The 21374-nt window shown below is 52.8% G+C and overlaps 1 protein-coding gene across 2 annotated transcripts in view; it reads left to right on the top strand.

Annotated features, from left to right (window-relative positions):
• Positions 1-15617, top strand: part of UCK2 (uridine-cytidine kinase 2) — a 74345-nt gene extending 58728 nt beyond the window's left edge. For both annotated transcript variants that reach the window (XM_032317782.1, XM_032317781.1), the window contains exons 4-7: positions 1674-1816; positions 7820-7917; positions 10246-10294; positions 11798-15617. In XM_032317782.1, the coding sequence (XP_032173673.1) occupies positions 1674-1816; positions 7820-7917; positions 10246-10294; positions 11798-11937 (430 nt within the window). In that variant the 3' untranslated portion in view covers positions 11938-15617. The remainder of the gene's footprint in view (positions 1-1673; positions 1817-7819; positions 7918-10245; positions 10295-11797) is intronic.
• The last annotated feature ends 5757 nt before the right edge of the window (positions 15618-21374 follow it).

The following is a 21374-nucleotide window of genomic DNA, read 5'->3' as shown; positions in this document are numbered from 1 at the left end:
TTATAAAATACCAGCACTCTGGCTCTACCCCAGATGAATGGAATCAGAGCCCTGAGGGGTGGGGCCCAAGCATACATTATTTTCCTTCTAAAGATTTTATTTATGTATTTGACAGAGAGCGAGCACAGGCACAGGGAGCAGTAGGCAGAGGGAGAGGGAGAAGCAGTCTCCCCGCTGAGCAGGGAGCCCGATGCTGGGTCTGATCCCAGCACCCTGGGATCATGACCTGGGCCGAAGAGAGATGCTCAACCCACTGAGCCACCCAGGCATCCCAGGCATTTTTTTTTTTTAAAGATTTTATTTATTTGAGAGAGAACACACATGCGTGTGTGCACACGTGCGGTGGGGGAGTGGTGCTGAGGGACAGGGAGAGAATCTGGCAGATTCCACGCTCGGCACAGAGGCTCAGTCTTAGGACCCTGAGATCATGACCTGAGCTGAAACCAGGAGAAACCAAGAGTCGGTTTCTAATGAACTGTGCTTCCCAGATGCCGCCAGGCATGCATTTTTTTTTTTTTTTTTTTTTAAAAGCTTTGCAGATGGTTCTGTGTGCATCCAGAATTACATCACTGCTCTAGAGAGTTTCCTAATCTTACCCGGTCCTCTTCGGTTGCCTTTTCTACCTCTTGTTCTGGCCCTTGGGTAGTGGCTCCCAACAGTTGCCTGCCTTACAATTTGCTCAGGAACCCCTGGGTCTGAGCAATAAGGAATCAGAGAGTGTTTATGGGAGGGAAGCTCTGTGCATCCTCTCGCCGGGGCAGCTGCCGACTTTCCTGTGTTTGCACAGATAAACCTATTGTCTTAAGGGTTTAAAAAATTGTTAAAAAATTTAAAAATTGTTTTATTTTACATTGTTTTATTTGGTTTTATTCCTCACTGTGCGCGTGAGTAGTAAACCTTGCAGTGGGAACCGTTACCTTGCTTTTCGTGACTTTGGGGCAAGAGACCATAGATGAAGGTTAGGACGGAAGCGGATGGTGACCCTGTGGGGTAGGTGGAGAGGTCGTGCGTACGCCTGCCTCCCTGAGGAGGAGGGGGAGAGCACCGTCAGCCCCGGACCACAACACACCGCTGCTTTCTCGTGGAGCCGGACCAGATGGAGCTTGGGAGGCTTTCCCTCCCTCTGTCGGAGCTTCCTCTCCTCTGCAACTTCCTTTTTCTGCCTCCCCCTCTCCCGACCCTTCCTGCCTCCTTCAGTTGCCTCCGAAGGGGGGAGGGCTTGGGGCCCTTGGGAGAAGACTTAAGTTTCTGTTTGTGGAAGTTCAGTGTTAGCTTCCATAAATGCCAGGCCCGAGAGCATTCCTGGAGACGCCTCCAGAAAAAAGAAGGAATCACATCTGCTTCTGTCTTTCTCTGTTGTGTGTTCAGCAGCATGGGTTTTTTTGTTTGTTTTTTTTCTTTTTTTTCTTTTAAATCCCAAGGAGAGGGACGACTGCCTTCTGTTTCTGCTTTATGGTGAGAGCTCAGAGGAGACATTTGCCCCAGTTGTGATGGCCCTTTGGTTGGCCATCAGTGGGAGTCTCAGGGCTCTGCAAGGTGGCCGTAGCTTCCCCCTTTCGTTCCTGCTGTAAGTGTGCAGGGAGGGGGCCCCAGACCCCCAGACAAATGCTGCTTTCCTCCACCCTTTGCTCACCCTGCCTGGTTCGGCCCATCCTCTGCTCTGTGCTTTGCAGGAAGGAGGAGACGGTGACCGTCTACCCCGCGGATGTGGTGCTCTTTGAAGGGATCCTGGCCTTCTACTCCCAGGAGGTGCGAGACCTGTTCCAGATGAAGCTTTTCGTGGACACAGATGCAGACACCCGGCTCTCCCGCAGAGGTGGGTTCTGAAGGCCTCCAGTGGCCCAGTCCAGCTAAGCCAGTTCAGCCCTAGGATGTCCTGCTGCTCAAACTCCTGGTGGCATCTGAGAAGGGATTAGTCACTGTGTTGCATAACGAAAGGCTTATGAGGTCACGGAGATGAAGTCAGAAGTTTATGTTGTGGTTTTGCGGGGGAAAAAGTTGGATTAAATGCCCAGTTCTGTGTGGTTTTCCCACAGGCATCGTCATCAAGATGGGAACTAAAACTAGGATGTCTGGGGGCAGGAATCCCTAGTGCCCACAGCGCTGGGCAGCTGGTCCCACCAGCCCACTTCTGTAGTCTTTATTTTCCAGAAAGCTCTATGGAGGTTTGGTCCTTCTGTCCCACCAGCTGCGGCACAGTTGCTGGGTCATTCCCTCCGCAGGCCTTACTGAGGGTGTGCCTGTGTCGGTCTCCGTGCCTGGTGTCCTGAGGGACTGCTGTCCTTTGGTGGGGAGTGGAGCCTGTAATTCAGCCCAGCAGGACATGGAGTGGAGTCCTTGCTTCCACCTGCGGGATCAGGAGGCTTCCCGGGGGGTGTGGCAGGGTGATGACGTAGACAACACAAGAAATTACACGTGCAAACACAGGCACACAGGGCTTGTATCAGGAAGCAGGTGGCTGGAGTTCCTAGATGGCTGTCTAGAGAGATGCTGGAAATCGCTAGAGGCAGATTATGGGGTCTGTGGCTTCCTGTTTGGTCCCTGGTCCATGAGGGAGAGCTACCAAGGGGTTTTGAGGAGGGCAAACGAAAGGGCCTCGGCTCTCTGTTGGGAGATGAGTCTGCTGGAGGGCGTGGGAGTGAAGACGGTAGGTAGGGCTGCTGTAGGAAGTGGCAGGGGTGAGAGGGTACCAGCCGCGTCAGAAAAGGACAGCCCCTGTAGGGGCCTTGGGGATGAGGAAAGTGAGCAAGGCTTCCAGTCTTCCTCACATGGAACAGGAATGAGACCCTGGGAGTGACAAGGGTGACTCCTAGTCACAGAGCAAATCATGGGCAGATTGGAATTAAAAAAAAAAAAAAAAAAGATTTTATTTATTTATTTGTGAGGGAAAGAGAGAGAGTGAGTGTGTACAGGCAGGGGGAGCGGCAGGCAGAGGGAGACTCAGGTTCCCCGCTGAGCAGGGAGCCCAATGGCGGGGCTCGATCCCAAGTCCCTGAGATGACCTGAGCCGAAGGCAGATGCTTAACCGACTGAGCTGCCCAGGCGTCCCGGCTGATGGGAGTTTTATAAGGTCCAGCCCAGAGCCTTCTGACCTCGATGCCTGTAGCATGTTTTCTTTTCAGTTCATGAAACAAATTTGTGCTTTATCCACTTAAGTCCTCTTTGCAAGAACTATAAATGGAACCAGCAGAATATAGAGAAATGAGACCTTGGATTTTGTCCTCCCAAGGAGTAATGTCTACACTCTGTTAAGTGAGTTGTTCTCCCACTCCGCTCCGAGGTGGCGTGGGGGTTGGGTAGAACTCCTCAGTGGAAGAAAGGAGAGTGGGAGACCCGTATTCTAGTCCCACAGTCTCCAGCTAGCTTTGTGACTTTGGTGGCGCTGGGGACTCGTGTGACCTCCTAGGCTTGGGTTTCTTTATGGATAAGGTGAAGGAGACAGGCTTGTTTAGAGGGTCATGACTTGGGCCCGGAAAGAGTTGAGGGTCTTTTTTAATAGATCCTCAAGGCCCCAGCCTGGTATTCCCTCCTGTACCCGCCCCAGGGCCTGGTGTATCTGTCACCTTAGTCTCCAAACCCAGGACCTGCTGTGGTTGATCTGCTCCATGTCCCCGCCCGTCTATCAAGTCTGGGAGGCAACAGAATGCCCCCGGGGGCGGGTGGGTGGAACCCGAGTCAGATGAATTCTACTTAAATCCTGATTTCACCATTTAGTCGATGTCTGACCTCGGGCAGGTTATGTTGTAACCTCTTAGTCCCTCATAAATAGGGATACGCGCGTTGGTTGATGACGTATTGATCAGTACCCCTGGGTTGTGAGGAGGAGCCATAGGTAGGTTAAATGCCTGGTGGTGCGTTAGCTGATAACCGTCCATGTGTTAGGTCGGGTCTGCTTTGTCTGAGATGGTAGATGTTCTGTTTTCCATCAGAACTGGTCAGAACCTCTGAGTGGTCATCTCATCCTCAGGAACGGGGACACCGGCCTGACCCCATCATCAGGTCAGCACCTGGTACTGAAGTCCTGGGGGTGGGGGTGCAGTTAAATGCTTGAGGGAGAAGGACATGAGAGCCGTGTCCAAATAGAACCAAATTTGAGAAATCCAGAATTCAGAATCCTTGAAAATCAGACGATCTTGGCCTCTAATTCAGACGGATCATCTCGGCGCTGATGGCACAGAGAATTCTCCTTTGCTCTCTTCTGCTGGGATCCTTGTGCAAAACGAGGGGAAGATAGGAGGTGATGGTGGCTTTCTGTGGGGTTTCTCCGGTCCCATTCCTGATGCTCCCAGGGAGGCTATCGCTTTCCCTCTCAGACCTCTGCCTTCTTGTGTCACCTGCTAGTGAGTCACTTTCCTGGTGGACTTGTGGGGCCTTTCCACATGCTGCTTCGACAAGTTCATTCTCTGTCCTTGTAGGACAGAAAACATGCCTGGCATGTGCGTTGTGGGCTGGGAGGCTGGGTTAGTCAGGAGCAGCTGATGGGCCTCAGAACATTCCTGGAGACTTGAGTTAGTGCCATGGTTTTGCCCTTTTGCGTGTCACCGGGCCCGTGACACTTGGTCAGAGTTGACCATCGTGTGGAATGGGGGCTTTGCCTTTCAGCTGTGCAGCTTTGGAAACACTCCATCACGGGAACCCCTCATACTTTGGGGTATTGGCTTCTCCAGCTTTTACCTTCCTGCCATGTGTGTTATTTACTCTAACCCACCCTTGAATTTGGGGACAGGGAAGAACTGAGACCGGGGACCAAAGAGGGCTGACACCTCCTCTCTTTTCTGCTATAATTCTCTGTGTCCGGTGCCCACAGCCTCAGGGCTGCAGTGGACCTTGAGATGGTTAGTCTGTTACTAGAGTAACACATTTCCTCGACTAATTTTTAAATTGAATGGGTTGAGCCATTGAGGAATCGTATTTATTCTGGGTCCTTCTAAATTTCGTTCTTGGCTTGGGCTGACCAGAGGAGCCCTGGTGGCTTTGGAAGGGCGGCCATGAGAGCCAAGCAGGGAAGGTGAGCAGACGGGTAGTTTCCTGACCTTTCCCCCTCTTCTGAAAGGGCCTTTTCCTTTCCAAGCAAATGTGCCGGGTCAGAGTGATGATCAGGGAGCCGGTATTGAGTCCCTGGAGTTTCCGGTTTGTGCCAAGACCTTGTTCTGACTCAGTCCTTGGCTTGGCCCTGTTTCCTGACTTCGCCTGAGGAGCCGGGCACTTTGGTGCTGTGAATTGGCTGGCCTTGTGTTGTCCTTGGCTCGAGGTGGGGTCTCGGGCTATTGGAGGTGGTAACTTAGTGGAAGGCTCTCAGGGAGCAGAGGTGGGTGATGCTGTTTGGTTTTGCACGTTCCCAGTGTCTGGGCAACATTGTCCCCCATTTCCTGTTTCCCTTCCCAGGGTAGAAACTGTAGGGTGGCTTCTCCCTGTCTTCTCTGTTTCTCCCTCTCCAATGTGTCTTCCCATGCGTCTGTGCCCTGCGGTCCCTCCCGCACGGCAACCCCCAACTTCCACCTTTCCAGGTCCGCGGGACCCCAGCTCTCGGCTGGGTCCGGCCTGCTCACCTGAGCTCACCTGAGCTCACCTGTGTTCCTCTGAATTCACAGATGCTGCCCTCCCAGTGGCCCCCTGCTCCGTCAGGGAGCTGTCCTTCTCCTGAAGCTTCACAGATTCAGTTACCGTCCTCATGGGTGGTAGAAATTCAGGTTTATCGAATACCTCCCATGCACCAGCCACAGCACTGAAGACTTTAAGCCCATCCCCCTGTATTTTGGAGTAATGACCTTATGAGAAAGTCTCTGTGTATCATGTCTCTGTTTTACAGTTAAGGAAAATGAGATTCACAGAGGTTGGGTAACCTTTATAAGGTCACAGAGCTAAGAGTGGGATCAGGATTCCAACCCAGGTCGGTTCTACCTGCCCCGCTCCCGGTGGCCGGCCCAGGGCCTAGGGCAGCCTCTGGGTGACTCTTCTGCTCCCCATGCTTGCCCCCAGCTCTGCGCCTTCCCCACGCAGTGGCATAGGCGCAGGTAAGAAGGGAGCCGCTGGCTGGGGTCAGGGGCTGCGGGAGAGCCCCTGGGGAGCCCACGGGCCCGTGTGTGTGTGCCGGGGGAAGGACAGAGGGGCCCACGCCATGCACGCCAGCCGCACTCGTGTGCAGAGCGAGTCTTGTAAAACACACACATCAGGCTTCTGCACGGCTTTTAAGCAAAAGCTATCCGAGTGTGGCCGTGTGTTTGTTTTTTCCCCAGCCCTGATACCCTTTGCCCTGGCTTCCTTTTCCCTTTGTACTTTATCTGGGAACGTGGAGAAATTGGAGGCCGCCCTGGCTGTGTGTTTTGGCCGAGGGGAGCCCGGTCGCCGGCGGGCCAGGGCTCCGGAGGCTGGTGGGGGCGAGCCACGTGGCGGCCCAGGTCCCTGGCAGAGCGTCCAGCCCCACGTCAGAATGCCCGGGAACACCATTTCCTGGCCAGGGGAGGCGCCTCTGCTGGTCCTGGGGCCGGGAGGGGCCGTGGGACAAGCCCTGACCCATCAGCAACCTGCTGATTGCCTGATTGCCCGATGGCCCGGGACCAGGGTTCCTGCGGAGCTGTCTTGTAAACGCAGGCGCTGCTGGGAGAGTCAGGAGGTCTGGCCATGTCACCTGACCCTCTGGAATGTGGTCTTCTCGCCATCTAATCTCAAACATTCCACACCAGCCCAAATCGTAACTACGACAGCCTCCCTCCCTCTCCTGCCCCTGCCTGTGTGCGTGTGTGTGCGTGCGTGCGTGTGCAGACACACGGAATTATCTAGACACGTGGCTGTCGGGAAATTCACTTGCAAGTGTGCCCTGGTGCGTTCATCCCCTGCTGAGTCTGTAACCTGAGAAATGGTCGAGAGGAGCCCAGGGACCTTCACGAATGGTTGCTGATGGACAGGGCACCCTCTCGGGGTGGGGGTGGAAGATCGGGCAGCCGTGGGGCTGAGATTTACAACACCTGTAGGGAGGCGCTGTTTTGACGGAGAGAATCTCCTCCCAAGTTCTCACTGCCGAGTTTGGGAGGAGGCTGAGGCTCAGGGAGGTTGGTGTAGAGTGGCAGAGCCAGGATCCTAGTCCCTTCGATGGTCAGACCCTTTTTCTGTTTTTTTGACGAAAGGCTGTTAAAATAATAAAGGTGTTGGGTTGAAAGCCCTTGAATGACACCGCGCCAGGGGGAGAAGGTTGAAGATGGGGAGTGCAGCCCACTGTTTCCAAAACCAGGGTGTCGTCCCCTCAAACGAGGTGTTTTCTATTTGCAAGCCCCTGTGCTTGAGGTCGGCAGGAGTGGCTGGCCACAGTGGGACCCTCTGCCCGGCTTCTGCGCCTGTAGGGGCTGGAATGTTGGGGGGGTGCAGGCGTGATAAGGTGGCACGTCAGTAGTAGGTCCGTGGGCTGCACGCAGGTAAGTTACTACAAGGGGACGCCGTCCAGGAGCCGCACCTCCTCTCTGGGCCCCGTCTGCTCCCTGTTACGAGCCCTGCAGGACCGTCCTGCTTTTTTATGTTGTTCACACTGAAATTTTATTTGGGTCAAATGCTGCTTGAAACCAGAAGACTGTTGGCTAAGGCTGGACAGCCTTTTGCTTCAGAAGATCCTTATGTCATCACCCAATTTGACTATAGCAATAAAAATGTAACTTGTTTTTCTTGAAGCTGCTGCTGACCCGCTCTTGGTCAAGTCTCTCAGGAATCCGGCTTGTGAATCATCCAGAGTAATCGCAGAGCCCGAGTGAGCCTGGTCTGCCTCACGAAGGGTGGACATGTGTTGGCTCATGCACCATTTTCTTGATTCTTGTTTTTCCTTTTCTTATAGTATTAAGGGACATCAGCGAAAGAGGGAGGGACCTTGAGCAGATTTTATCTCAGTACATTACGTTCGTCAAGCCTGCCTTTGAGGAATTCTGCTTGCCAGTGAGTTGTGTTCTTGGTTTGTTTTTTGTTGAATTTAGCAGTTAAAACTAAATCTCACGCATACAGGTATGTAAGCCGATGGAGTCCCCGGCCTGAATTTCATTCCTCTCTGAATGATCCTCTGTCCTCCAGTCCCAAGGAAGGGCAGCCTTTGAGGCCTTCTGCTCTCTGGGAGCTGTCGGCCGCCATCTTTGCCAGAATGGCCCTTCAGGGTCCCGCTGTCTGACTCCAGCAAACTCAGCACTCCTTGCTTGGTGGGCTCATGGTGTGAGGGTGCACCATACCTAAGCATAGACTCGGCCATTGGGATCTTCAAAAGGTCTGTGATGGTTGTAGTATTGGTGTAGGGAGGGCTCAGCAGTAGGGTATCTCCTTCTGAATCTCTTCTGCTACTGCATGGAGGCCCTCCCTCCCCCCTGCCCCTTTGAGCTTGTCTTTGGGCCCTGGATACGTTCCCCAGTGGGAAGTGTCCTGCCATGTTGGAATAAGCTTCCTTACTTCTGCCATGGCATAGGCTCATCATTCCTCCTGTGGCAGCTGGGAACTCTCTGGGAGATGGCTTTCAGAGAAGGGAGGTTGGGGATATGGGGAATTTTCAGTGTTTAGTGAGTCGGCCCTCAGCACAGGAAACACTCTCGGCTTCAGGGGACGAGAGGTGAGTGCTGCGGGAGGCCCACCAGGGACAAGAGGTGCGGTGGTTGCAGTGGTTGGGTGGGGGGCGGGGGTAGTGGTAGAGGAAGAGGTAGGAGATGATGTCGTTTGAGAAGAAGCGTTTAATTCAGGAGATGCCTGCACCTCTGTCCTGTGTCCTCCAGGTTGACCTCACTGTGGTCTAACTGCCTAACGATTTATAATGAACTTTGAGTGAGAGTGGGGAGACACTGGGACTTAGCCTGATCTGAGTTGATCTCTTCTGGGAGACTGGAAGCTGCGGGCCGAGTGTGGGAATTTCTGTTTCTCCGAGTAATGAACTTCTTTCTTTCTCCTGGAAAAGTATGATCTCCAACTGTCTGTGTCTGTTCCTTCAAGTCTGTTAGTAGGTTTTGCGCCAAACCAGACTAGACTTCTGTTGTTTCAGATTGGGGACAGGTGGACTTTCTGAGTCAGTCTGAGTAACGCCGGTGGCCTGCTCATTCCCCTGGAGAGGATTGGGTCACAGGATTAGGTTTCCAGGCAGAGGGCAGAGGGAGTGGAGAAGCCAGGAAATTCGATCCATCCGTCTATCTATCTGAGGACCACGACTCCTCTTTTTACCTTAATAATAATGCAGGGTAAACTTACCAGACATGAACTAAGCTAACTGCCACTTTTCTGCTGTTTCACTTAGTTATAACAGAGCTTAAAGTTCTGCACATTTTTCTGGGTGGTTTCTGCTTGTTCCCACTGTCCAGCCCCTCTGTGATCAGGGAAGATCAGGTCATTCCCGTGTAAGCCAGGAGCTCAGATCTGATAAATGGTCTGCCTAGTTCAGATTGGGTTTGGTCCTGACACAGTTGCATTTGAATGGTTTTAGTACACAAGATGCCCGTGTGCTGAAGGCATCCTTAGGTGGAGGTGGTCTTACGCTAGACGTAAGCTGGGTCACACACCACAACACAGTTACTTGTAAAGTGGTCCACAAAATCCCAGTGAAATAAGAAAACAGAAAAGGGAATGTATCAAATTGTATCTTTACCTTTTTTTTTTTTTTAAAGATTTTATTTATTTGACAGACAGAGATCACAAGTAGGCAGAGAGGCAGGCAGAGAGAGAGGAGGAAGCAGGCTCTCTGCCGAGTAGAGAGCCCGATGCGGGGCTCGATCCCAGGACCCTGGGATCATGACCCGAGCTGAAGGCAGAGGCTTTAACCCACTGAGCCACCTAGCCCCCCCCCCCCCCCTTTTTTTAAAGTGTGGTAACAAAATGACCATGCAAATGGTCATCAGGGGGATTATTTTTCTTGGATTTACCGTTGTGTTAGGATCAGTGGTGTCCCCTTTCAGACTGTGTGTAGAAGTCCAAGGTGAACCACTTCCCTTTTCAATTTGGGTTTTTCTAATTCATATTTTTCTTAGTAGGGAGGAGGCAGTTATGAGTTTGGTTTCAAAGACCACATTCACAGTGCAGGTCCTAAGCTTAAATAGTATGAAACCATTAATAATGAAAGATCAAGAGAGCTGATTTATTGTAATTTAGATGAAGGAGCTAAAAAATACTGTGTTGGCAGCCTCAAGCTGCCACCGACTGGGGTCAGTGGTAGGAAGGCTGACCCTTTTCTCATGGCCCCTCAAGAGGGGCGTGAACCAGTTTATTTCTTCTTTAATGCGTTGTGAATTTCTTTCTCCACAGACAAAGAAATACGCTGATGTGATCATTCCTAGAGGTGCAGATAATCTAGGTGAGTCCTGGTGGGGAGTCATCTGGTGGAGGCATGACTTCTACCCTATGTCCGTCATAATTTGAGACAGGATGTGGTGACCAAGCAAGGTTCCATGGACGTGGCTGAACCACTGGTCTGTTCCTGGGAGCCAGAAAGGAATTTCTGCTCACATAGTTGGCCTTGGGAACAGGCCCTTGTGTACATGTGTGTATGGCCATGGTCACAAACAGGAACTGATGCTTCTTTAACAGAAACTAAAGGGCTGGATACTGGCCTTTGCTGTCACTCCCAGCTATGGCACTTAGAGAGGCCTTGCATCCAAGGCCATCTTTTAGCAAAAGCACGCTTTCTTCTTCTTCTTTTTTTTTTTTTTTAATTTTATTTATTTACTTGAGAGAGAGAGACAGTGAGAGAGAGCATGAGCGAGGAGAAGGGCAGAGAGAGAAGCAGACTCCCCATGGAGCTGGGAGCCCGATGTGGGACTCGATCCCGGGACTCCAGGATCATGACCTGAGCCGAAGGCAGTCGTCCAACCAACTGAGCCACCCAAGTGTCCCATCACGCTTTCTTCTTAATTTAATTTCGAATGACCTGCCACTAAGGTAGCCCTTCTGAAAGGGAGCTGGTTGCTTTTATTTATTTGTTGGTTTCGGCTTGTCTGAGAAGTAGGAAGGGGTACCTCTGGGCTGAGGCAGACTGGGGCATGATCTGTGAGAAGTCCCTACCTTCTCATTCTCTTTTTATTAATTCATTTCAACTTTCTTCCATTTAAACAGTTATTTTATTTTATTTTTTTTGCTGAGTCATTTGGGAGTCTGTCTTAGCAATGACTATTTCACTGTGTATTTCTTAATTTTTTTTTTTTTTTTTTAAGATTTAGTTCATTTTAGAGAGAAAAGGGGGAGAGGCAGAGGGAGATGGAGAGAATTGCAGGCAGGCTCCCCACTGAGTGTGGAGCTCAATGAGGGGCTCGGTCTCAGGACCCTGGGATCATGACCTGAGCTGAAACCAGGAGTCGGATACCCAACCGACTGAGCCACCCAGGCGTCCCTCAGTGTATATTTCTTAGAGAGAAGGGCATTTTCATTCCTGGCCACAGAACAGCCATTCCATCCAGAGAAGTAAAGATTGATACAATTTCCTTTGACAGGCTTGAGGCGTGCAGGCCCGTTGTTTTGTAGAATGGCCCTCAGTTTGGGTTCATCTTTGTTTCCTCGTGATTGGATTCAGTTTACACAACCCAGGGAGAACACCGTAGGAGGGACGTTGTGTTGCACGTGTTCTTTGTGCAGCATCTCAGAAAGCACTCGATCTTCATTTCACGTCTGGTGATGGTGGTTTCAACATCAGTCACTTGCTTGAGATGAACCGTTTATTTCTAACGCTAAGAACAGAGAGTTCCCATGTTAACATTTCTGAGCCTTCTGCAGGGATCAGTCTACCTGGGGCTGGTGGGTTCCCTGGTGGAAGGCTTGTCTCCTCCCTGCACTGTCCCTAACACGGCCGCTCTCTGCCCCACAGTGGCCATCAACCTCATCGTGCAACACATTCAGGACATCCTGAACGGAGGGCTCTCCAAACGGCAGACCAATGGCTATCTGAACGGCTACATCCCTTCACGCAAGAGGCAGCCGTCGGAGTCCAGCAGCCGGCCCCACTGACCCCTGTCTCCTTCCGGCCCCTCTCTTCAAGAGACAGGAGGAGGGATCAGAAGGCACTGTTCATTCGTACATGTGCTTTCCTAGGACATTGCTGTATTTAAGAACACACTATGGAGATGACATGCCTTTGTTTTTCCTTTTTTTTTTTTTTTTTTTTTTTGTGCTTTGGAGCGGCGAAACGAAACCGAATTTGACCCTGAGCTTAAACGACAAACCGTGCCAACTACTACTGGTGATGCCTAATTATGAATCCAACGTGTAACCAGTTATAAATACATATATATATATAAAAGGATCTATTTTTGTGTAAATGTACAAATACTGTAAAGCTGTTTGCTGTAAGTATTGTGTAGGAGGGCCTGTACTTGCGTGTCCGGGGCTCGAGCTGGAGTCTCACCGAGGGGTCGTGGCCGCTGTGTTGCGAGCGGGGCAGGCTCAGGCGTGGGTGCGGGAGGCGGACGGTGGCGAAGGGGGGGCCCCGGCTCGTGGCTGTCGTGCCTGTGCGGCTCGAGGGCAGCGGAGCTGGGAGCCTCGGCTCGCCCCTCCCCTGCCAGGGGTCGCTGCCTTTGAGCCAGAGCTTAATCATGTGTTCACAAGAGATACTCCTTTCTTTTCTTCTTCTTTTTCTTTCTTTCTTTCTTTTTTTTTTGAGTTGAAATTAGGCAAGACCTCAGCTCAAAAATCAAACTCAGGGAAGAGGCCCACTAAGGAGAACAAATCTGTGTTTCCTTCTTGCCCAGTGCCGCCCCCTCCCCCTCGCAGCTGCCTGGGTAGCTCAGCCGCTCTTCGTGACCCACCTGCTTCTCAGTCCCTGCACAAGCCAGAGCTGCCCCTCTCTGCTTCCCGGATGGGCATGTGACGGGCTCTCTTCTGCAAAGGGGGGGGAAGGAGAGAGTCGGACGGGACCTGGTGTTGTGTCCGAGGAAACACTGAGGGAAGTCCGCGATCAGCTTCCTTGGGCCTTGTGCCAGAGGGTAGCTCGCACGGTGGCCCCTTGAGTCTGGGCTTTGGTTGAGGACTTCTGCTGGCGGAAGGACAGCCAACAGCCCTTCGCAGGGTGGCAGGGGGAGTGAATGGTTGTTCCCGCTCACCGAGAAGCAGGGCCTGGCAGTGGGGTGAGGACAACACGCACCTCTCAGCGGCAGTGCTTCCCAGCAGCATGCCGGCCAGGCAGATGGCCAGGTTCCAGGGGGAGCCCCACCTCTCCTGAGGGCTCCCTCTTTGGGAGGAGCACAGATCCCTGAAGATTCTTGGTGGAGGAAGGGGGGGAGGACCAAGTGAGACCCAGGAGGGGTGACGCGAGGGTCCCGAAGCCTCCGCGACGAACCGCGGACGAGCAGGAGCCCTTCACGCCCCGTTGACCATCTCCGTGCTCCGCAGGCTGTGCCCGCAGCCTTTCCACCGCCGGAAGCGTTTGGGGGGACCTTCTCCCCCCCATTGCTTCCCCAGCCCGCTGGAGCCATTCAGGTACCTCTGACACCGCGTCTCTCTAGTCACACCGAATTGTCCCTCAGACTCCTTGCCGTCCAGCTTTGATTCCCCCTTTCTGGACTCGATGGGACTCTCACCCTGTGCGGCTGTTTGAAAAAGTCCGACCTCCTCCCCAGCAGAGCTTTGCCGCCCCTGAGACACTCAGGAGGCAGCTGCGGGCTTGCGGGGGAGCTCCCGAGGGTGGGAGCGAGGGAAGGCTCCCGAGGGGCCTGCGTCTGAGGCCGGTGCCCCTCGGGATGAGTACATTCTGGAAGGCCGCAGCATCCGTATTCTCTCTCTCATCATGCCTTGCACGGTTCTCAGATGAAGGGTCGGTGGCAGGCCTGGGTTAGGATCCTGAGGACCCAAGGCCTCTTGGCCTGGATGGGGCCTCTCCGTGCTCAGGGGCAGCCCACCCCTGTCTGGGGGAGCCTTGGCCTTCCAGTGGGTAGCACATTCAACTTTACTTGAAGCTCCCAGGTGCCAAACCATTTAGTGCCTTGGCTGTCTGTCCCACTGCCCTGGAAGATGGAGTCTTCTCATCTCTGAGCCTTGATGTCCTCACCTGCTTCCTCATCTACCTGTGGTGTTGGGACCAAGTCTCCAGTGTCTCTCAGTAGCCCAGTTGCTGGGAAACTGCTCTAGGGCTGCCTTGCCTCCTGGTAAAAACCATCCCCAGTTCTTGGTGGTTTGGCTTGGGGCACTGGGCTTTGTCCACTGGGCAACGCTGACAACTCCATTGGTTCTGTGACACACTGTCTGGGGCAAGGAAGGGATGAGAAGCTTCATCCCTGTGCGGCCCTCTCAGTATTTAGCCAACTCTCTGAACTTGAGCTTTCTGTGTGACAAGTCCTGGACTCGGTATTTTGAGTCATTAGGTCTCTGATTCCACTGGAGAGTCAGCGGTAGGATCGTTGGGCCAGAAACCATGACCCGAGGCTCCTGGGTCCTCTCTTTGGTCCAGCGGGGAGCTACCGGCAAGCTGGGTGGGGTGACGTCAGTCATGTGTGCGTGGGAGTCCCGTGGCTTCCAAGCTGCCCAGTGGTGCTTGCTGCTGGCCCCCCCCAACCCCCGCCCAGCTGTTACCCATAGACCAAGTGTGCAGAGAACAAGTATCCACACTTTGTGTCATGGGAAGGCCTGACCTCACACTCCTTCATGCTATTGGAACTTGTGCTGACCCAGGTTTCTTTTTCTTGGGCAGCCCGAGGCCAGTAAGGAGATTGGATTCTGTAGGAGGAGCTCACGAGTGTCTAGAACTTTGGTTTGGGGTGGATAGGGTAGGCCCTTGAAGAGGCAGTGGTTAGACAAGGGGATCCCCGAAGGACAGGCCGGGGGAGGGTGGCAGGGGAAGGTCTCCAGTTCCTCCTCCAGAGCCCATCATTCCAACAACCCGCTCTGGTCTTGGCTGCCGTGGTCATGTGGATGCCGCCGTCCTGCCTCGCCTGGGCTCGGCACTGGACACTTGTCTCTGTGCCCGGGGCAGACGGCCAGTCTCTCATGAGGCCACTAGGTCAGGCTGTGAAGGCTCTCGTGCTCCTCGGCGCGGTTGGGAAGCAGGAGGGACTGGAGCCCAGTCGGTTTCTGTATCCCCTCCTTTGCTGTCCTTTTCCGCTCCCTTGATTAGCAGCCTTGACCTGCGCTAGCACCTGAGGCCAGCGGAGGGAGGCAGTAGCCTCTGGCAGGGCTACTGGAGTCTCCTACCTGCCAGTCAAGGATTCCAGCACCAAGGACCCGTGTTGGTTAGGCTGGCTAGGGAAGGTTCTGCATTGTCGGGCTCTGCTGCCAGCGAGGACCGGCTGGGCTTCCCTCACTGCCTTTCACCCTGTCTCAGGGTGAAGTGGGGGAAACGGGCTTGGTGTCCGGTACAACAAGGCAGAGAACATGTTGAGAAAAGCACTGGGGTTGGTCTGGAGCTCAGAGTCCCCTTCGATCTTTTGTCTCTGGGCCCCGTGCTGCCCTCCTTGGCCAGGTGGCTGGTGTTAGATCAGCTTCCTTGCTGCTCTTAGAGGCGGTGAGTGCCTAACCGGTCCTGCCTCAGGAACAGGGTGAGTAGTTAAATAAAGACATAGGCTTTTTTTTTTCTTTCTTTCAGATGCTTGCTCTTCCTCCTTCCTTTCTACCACCCTGCCTTTATTGTCAGTAGTTACAAAAATGACCACATACTATGTACTTTGCTGTAAATAAAGACTGGACAAAAAAAGAGCCAATTCTTGTCTCCCTTGTGGTGTTTGGGCAGGAGGAGCAGTGACTGAGGCCAGCGGCCCTGAGGGCTCAGCCACTCAGGATGTGACTAGGAGGCTTCTGTCACTAAGCCTCACAGTGCGGGCTGGACCCCGGACCTTAACTGTCCTGGAATGTTGGTGAGATGCACATTTGTGCATTTCTTGTCTGTCCCTGTCTCTGTTCCCAAAAGCCAGGGCCAAGGTTTCTGGGAGGCTTCCGATCTCTGGGAGGTTCTGGCTCCAAGTCACCCAATCAATGCCAGCACCTCCCTCAATTCCTACCCTGGAGCATTCACCACCCCTTCCTGAACTCCTCCATTGAAATCCCAAGCAGCCTTCTAGAGGAAGAAAAGTTCACGGAGGTGGGTGGAGGAAGTGTACATTGACAGTGTGAACAAGAGAGCTTGTGTGTGTGTGCGTGTGTGTTTGTGTGTGTGATTGCTCAACATATCGATACATAACACAGATATTCATACATCTCCCTGTCTTTTTCTTTTTAAAAGATTTTATTTGAGAGAAAGCGTGTGTGTGAGCCAGGGGAGGGACAGAGGGAGAGAATCTCCAGCGGGCTCCCTGCAGAGCAGAAAGCCTGACTCTGGGCTCCATCCCAGAACCCAGGATCATGACCTGAGCCAAAACCGAGAGTCAGATGCCCTACTGACTGAGCCACCCAGGCGCCCCATCCCTGTCCCTGTTTTTAAAAGGCCTAGGTCACCCACCGCCAAAGACTGTAAAATAAGTGGCCTTTGTGCTGTTCTCAGCCGCCAGTCGCCCACCAACCCTGCGGCTTCTCCGCCTCCATCCCTTCACTGCCTGCCAGACAGCCAAGCACCTCACCAACGTGCAGTGGAAATTCAGAAAGGGAAACCTCGCTAAAATGGGATCAGGAGGTCTGGCCAGGTGTTCTCGCTCCCCACCCACGAGCCACTCCTTGTCAGCTGCAAACTCGACAGGAAGAGACGACCCTGCACAGAGATACTACCTGGCATTGGGATACCCCCATGGAGGAATAAAGGCTTACTTACCCTCCTCTCCCGCCAGCGACAGTCCAGCCAATGGGAGACCCGCACAGATCAGCCAATGAGACTCCCGCACAGCTCAGCCAATGAGAGGCCTCGATACTTCCCACCCTCAGTTTACTCCAATGGACTTGTCTGTAACAGCCTTCCCACTTCCGCTTTCCTCTATAAAAGCCGGCACCTGTGCTTGGTCCCCGCAGTTGGCGTCTTCTGGTTCGCGACTCTTTGCTCTTTCTTAGTAAATCCATCCTTTGCGGGTAAAATACGTGGCCGTTTTAATTTTAAGGCTAACAGTGTAGCTCCACCCCGCGGTTTCCAGATGCTTGTTTCACGCATACATGCAAGCCCATCAAGGACTGTAGCGATCCGAGGGAACCTTCATTTGAGAGGATCCACCCTCAGAAGGCTGCTGTGTTGTAAAATAACACCCAGGTGCCTCTACCACAGCTGGTATTATCGTCCGGCGTGACTGTCCTCTTCAGGCCAGTGAAGATGTGATCAGTCGCGGAGAAGCGCCTTGCGTGGTGTCGCACAGGTAGTGGTTGTGCGGGCCGGGTTAGCTGTGTTCCCCTTTGCCTTGCCCCCCCCCCCCAATCCTTGGTCGACACCCCTGGAGCTGGGTGCTTTGCTTGGGACTCAGCTCGTTCCTCAGGTTTCAGTTCCGCTCCCTTGTAAGTGGGAGGACAATGGGGCAGGCCAGTGAGGCCCTCTGCACCCTGTGTCACGACATCCTCCCATCCACCCTTACACTCCTTGGCCTGGAAATGCCCACTGGACTGGTGCTGCTTTGGCCAAACCCTCCTTCCATTCAGATGCAAAGAAACCTGTTGGAACCTGCTTAAAGGTTCTACGGAAGGGGGACAGGGAGAGAAGGGGCCCTGGGAGATGCAGAAGTTCACAATTCCACCATCATCTGGTGGTGGAAGATGTTTAGAATTTTTTGCTTAAAAAAAAAAATATTGGAGAGAGTGTGCCGGTGTGGTGGGAGGGGTAGAGGGGTAGGGAGAGAATCTCAAGCAGAGTCCGTACTGATCTCACAACCTTGAGATCATGACCTGTGTCAAAATCAGGAGTCGGATACGACACTGACCAAGCCACCGGATGCCCAATTTTGCTGTTGTGGCGGTTTTGTTTTTTAAGACTTATATTTTTGAAGCTGAGTTTCAACAGATCACCTGCTAGAATAAAGTTAACCTAGAATGCAGTTAACTCACTTGCTAAATCTTGGGCTATGCCTCTCTATATGCTTAACATTTTTTCAGTCAATTGTGAGCCCAAGATAACAGCCATTGAATGAATCCGCTTGAGTTAGGACTAAACCCAGACAGACAGTGATTCTCAGTTAAATGAGTGGAGAGGGAGGGGCAGGAGGATATGAAGCTGACACAAGCTCACAGTCCTACAGTCCAGGTCCTGCTCGGCACTGCTTCCCCCGATACTGAGGGTTTGCTTGTCTAGATCAGGGCTTCCTCTGATGTCTGCAGAATGACGGTGGCCTGGGGTTCAGTGCAGTGTTACTGCTGAACGTGGCCTGGGGTTCGGTGCAGTGTTAACTGCTGACGGCCGGTGGCCAGGGGAAGCCAGATGGCCTCTGCCTTCCAATCTCACACATCTCTGTGGTTTTATGCTGAAAAGTCCAGGATTCTCTAATGTAAGTTAGTAACAGCTGTGCATGATGTTTCAAGATTCCTCTTTATCAGCGCCGTGCACTTCCTTTTCAGGTCGTGAGATTCCCGATTTTCATGGCTGTGCTCCCTTCGGACTTCTCCAGCTTTCACCATACACTTTCGCTTCGACTCGGACCTCCTGCAAGGTATGTAAGAAATGCGTCCCGCTTGGGTTCCACCAACGATTGGACTATTTAACCCAGACCTGCTGGGAAGGAGGCCCCCTGCCAGGTAAGGCTGTCTAGTGCGTGTCTGCCCTCTAGTGGTGGGATGTGGACCTGGCGCTGGGCCGATGTCCTTTGCTTGACTTGTGTGGTTTTAAGAGAGAGTCAGAGGGTCCCCAGACTTCTGACTGCGGATGTGATTATTCTTTTGTTTCTTCGTGGAGGGTGTTTAATGAGAATCTTCATTAGGGCCGATCAGAAATGACCTTCTTGGTTTCTCTGTTGCGGTAACCTATTGGAAGTGGTTCTCTGAGCTGGTCATCACGGTCTGTGGAAGTTCGTTGAAAAGATCACTGTGATTCATTCCTGGGAATTCTGATTCTGTAGGTCTGGGGAGAAGATCTTTCATAACAAGCTGTGCAGGTGAATCAGATGCATAGGCAGGGCTGGAAACCAGCGGTCTTGTAGATTTCACTGTACAGACCCTTTGGATCCATGGTGTTCATTGCACTGGGGGGCCCATTTCTCCCAGAAATGTTGTCTGTGCTGTAAGGCTCCTCTTTGCCTGTGTGAAGACAGGAAAGAAAGTTTGAGTCTGCTCTTAAGCCCATTCAAGGCCAGCACTACCCTCTCAGGTTGCAAGACCCCCCACCCTGACCCCTAGCCCAGGTGATGCTAAGCCCTTCATTTTACAGATGAGGAAACCAGGGTCTAGAGGCAAAGCGACTGGTCAGGACCGTCCTACCTGGGCACTGGGTCTGCAGTGGACTGATTAGGGCTTTAAAAAAGAGAGTTCCCTTCTAGGTTTCATCTTGGAGCTTCTCCAGGGGCAGCATTGTTGGCAAATTTGGGACGGATCTCTGCCCTTGGACTCATCCTTTTTGGCAGGAAGAAGGACCTAAGTCAGACTCACTTGGTCGGCAGAAGGCAGTAGAATGAGGAGGGAAAGTTGAATGCCTTTTAAAAAGATTAAGTTTAGGTGCGCCTGGATGGCTCAGTGGGTTAAAGCCTCTGCCTTCGGTTCAGGTCATGATCTCAGGTCCTGGGATCCAGCCCCACATCAGGCTCTCTCCTTGGCAGGGAGGCTGCTTCCCCCCCACCCCCCACCCCTCTGCCTGCCTCTCTGCCTACTTATGATCTCTCTGTGTCAAAGAAATAAAATATTAAAAAAAATTAAAAAGATTAAGTTTAGTGAGTTAGTGTCAGTTGGGTTTTGTGAAAGGGGCTTCACCTGTGTTCAATGATTGCTGCATCTTCTAGTTCGCTACCAGGAGAGACTGCCTGTTGGGGTAAAGAACTTGGGAGTCAGCAGACCTCGCTTGAAGTGTTGGCTCCTTCGCAGAACAGCTGGGTGGTCTCGGGCAGGCTGTAACCCAGGGCCAGAGCCCCCTGCTTGGCCCAGGGTACTGAAGGAGCGTGTGCAGGCAGAGAGGCATGGCTGTGCCTGGGGTAAGGTGCCCGGCGAGTGGTGGCTGTTTGTGTGGTCTTGGGATTGGGCTGCACGGGCGAGCCCGAGTTTTGGGAAGGCCGTTTCTTCTCTGGAGCCCAGGCAACCTGGGAGAGGCTGGCTGGGTGCGGAAAACCCCTGACCTAGAATTCTCTGCACGTGTTGCTCAATTCCTGCCCTGAGGGTAGCCTCCTCTACTGACCAAGGAGGCTTTAGCCAAACCCGAGTAGGCTGTCCTGCTGTGGAGACATGCCCCAGGGCTGTGAGCCTCCCAGGTGCAGACTCACCCGTTTCTGGGTGTCTCCTCAACTCTGATGCCGCTGTGATGAGAGAGGGATGGAGTCAGGAAAGACATCTGGGGCGCCTGGGTGGCTCAGTGGGTTAAGCGGCTGCCTTCGGCTCAGGTCATGATCCCAGCGTCCTGGGATCGAGTCCCACATTGGGCTCCTTGCTCGGCAGGGAGCCTGCTTCTCCCTCTGCCTCTGCCTGCCATTCTGTCTGCCTGTGCTCGCTCTCTCCCCTTCTCTCTCTGATAAATAAATAAAATCTTTAAAAAAAAAAAAAAAAAAAGGAAAGACATCTGTGTTGTGTTAGCTAGTAATTTAAAATGGATCCGAAAATGTAAAGGTGTGCTCTTTAAGACCTCAAAATAGTATCGGACAGTCCTGGCATCAAAACGAAGGGGTCGGATATCGTGTCCTCCGGTTCCGTAGCTGGAGTCTGTCCGTCAGGTGGACAAGCTGAGGGGGCGCTGGGCATCTTCAGTGGGACAGCCAGGGTTGGGCCTGGCACGCCCTTCAGGACGGTGTCCCCCTCCCGCAGGATGTACCCCGGCTGATGAAAGCGCCTCTCTTTTCTCGATTAGGGTTTTTAATTTCTTTTTGTCCCTAGGCCCCTCTAGCACTGTGCCTTCTGAGCACCCCCTCTCAGGATAATGTCTTTACCGACATGAAATAACACCTCAGAACATCGAAGGAGGGGCGCCTGGGTGGCTCAGTCGGTCAAGCGGCTGCCTTCAGCTTAGGTCATGATCCCGGGGTCCTGGGATCGTGCTCTGACTTGGGGGGGGTGTGTGTCCCTGCTTGGCGGGGGGCCTGCTTCTCCCTCCCCCTCTGCCTGCCACTCTGCCTGTTTGTGCTCTCTCTCTGTCAAATAAATAAATAAATAAAATCTTTTAAAAAAATCAAAGGAAAAAAATTAAATATATATACATATATATTCGTATATATATGTATATATGTATATGTGTAATTTTTAATTTTTAAATTTATTTAATTTTTAAGATTTTATTTATTTGAGGGAGAGTGTGAGCAGAAGTGGGGGGGCGGGCAAAGGGAGAGGGAGAGTCAGGCTCCCCACGAGCAGGGAGCCTTGAGCTGGATGTGGGGCTCCATTCCAGGACCCCGGGATCATGACCTGAGCCAAAGGCAGACGCTCAACCGACT

The sequence above is a fragment of the Mustela erminea genome, chromosome 17 (assembly GCF_009829155.1).
Source record: "Mustela erminea isolate mMusErm1 chromosome 17, mMusErm1.Pri, whole genome shotgun sequence".
Classification (NCBI taxonomy): domain Eukaryota; kingdom Metazoa; phylum Chordata; class Mammalia; order Carnivora; family Mustelidae; genus Mustela; species Mustela erminea.
Note: the sequence above shows the minus strand (reverse complement) of the source record. Positions and strands in the feature narration are given on the sequence as shown.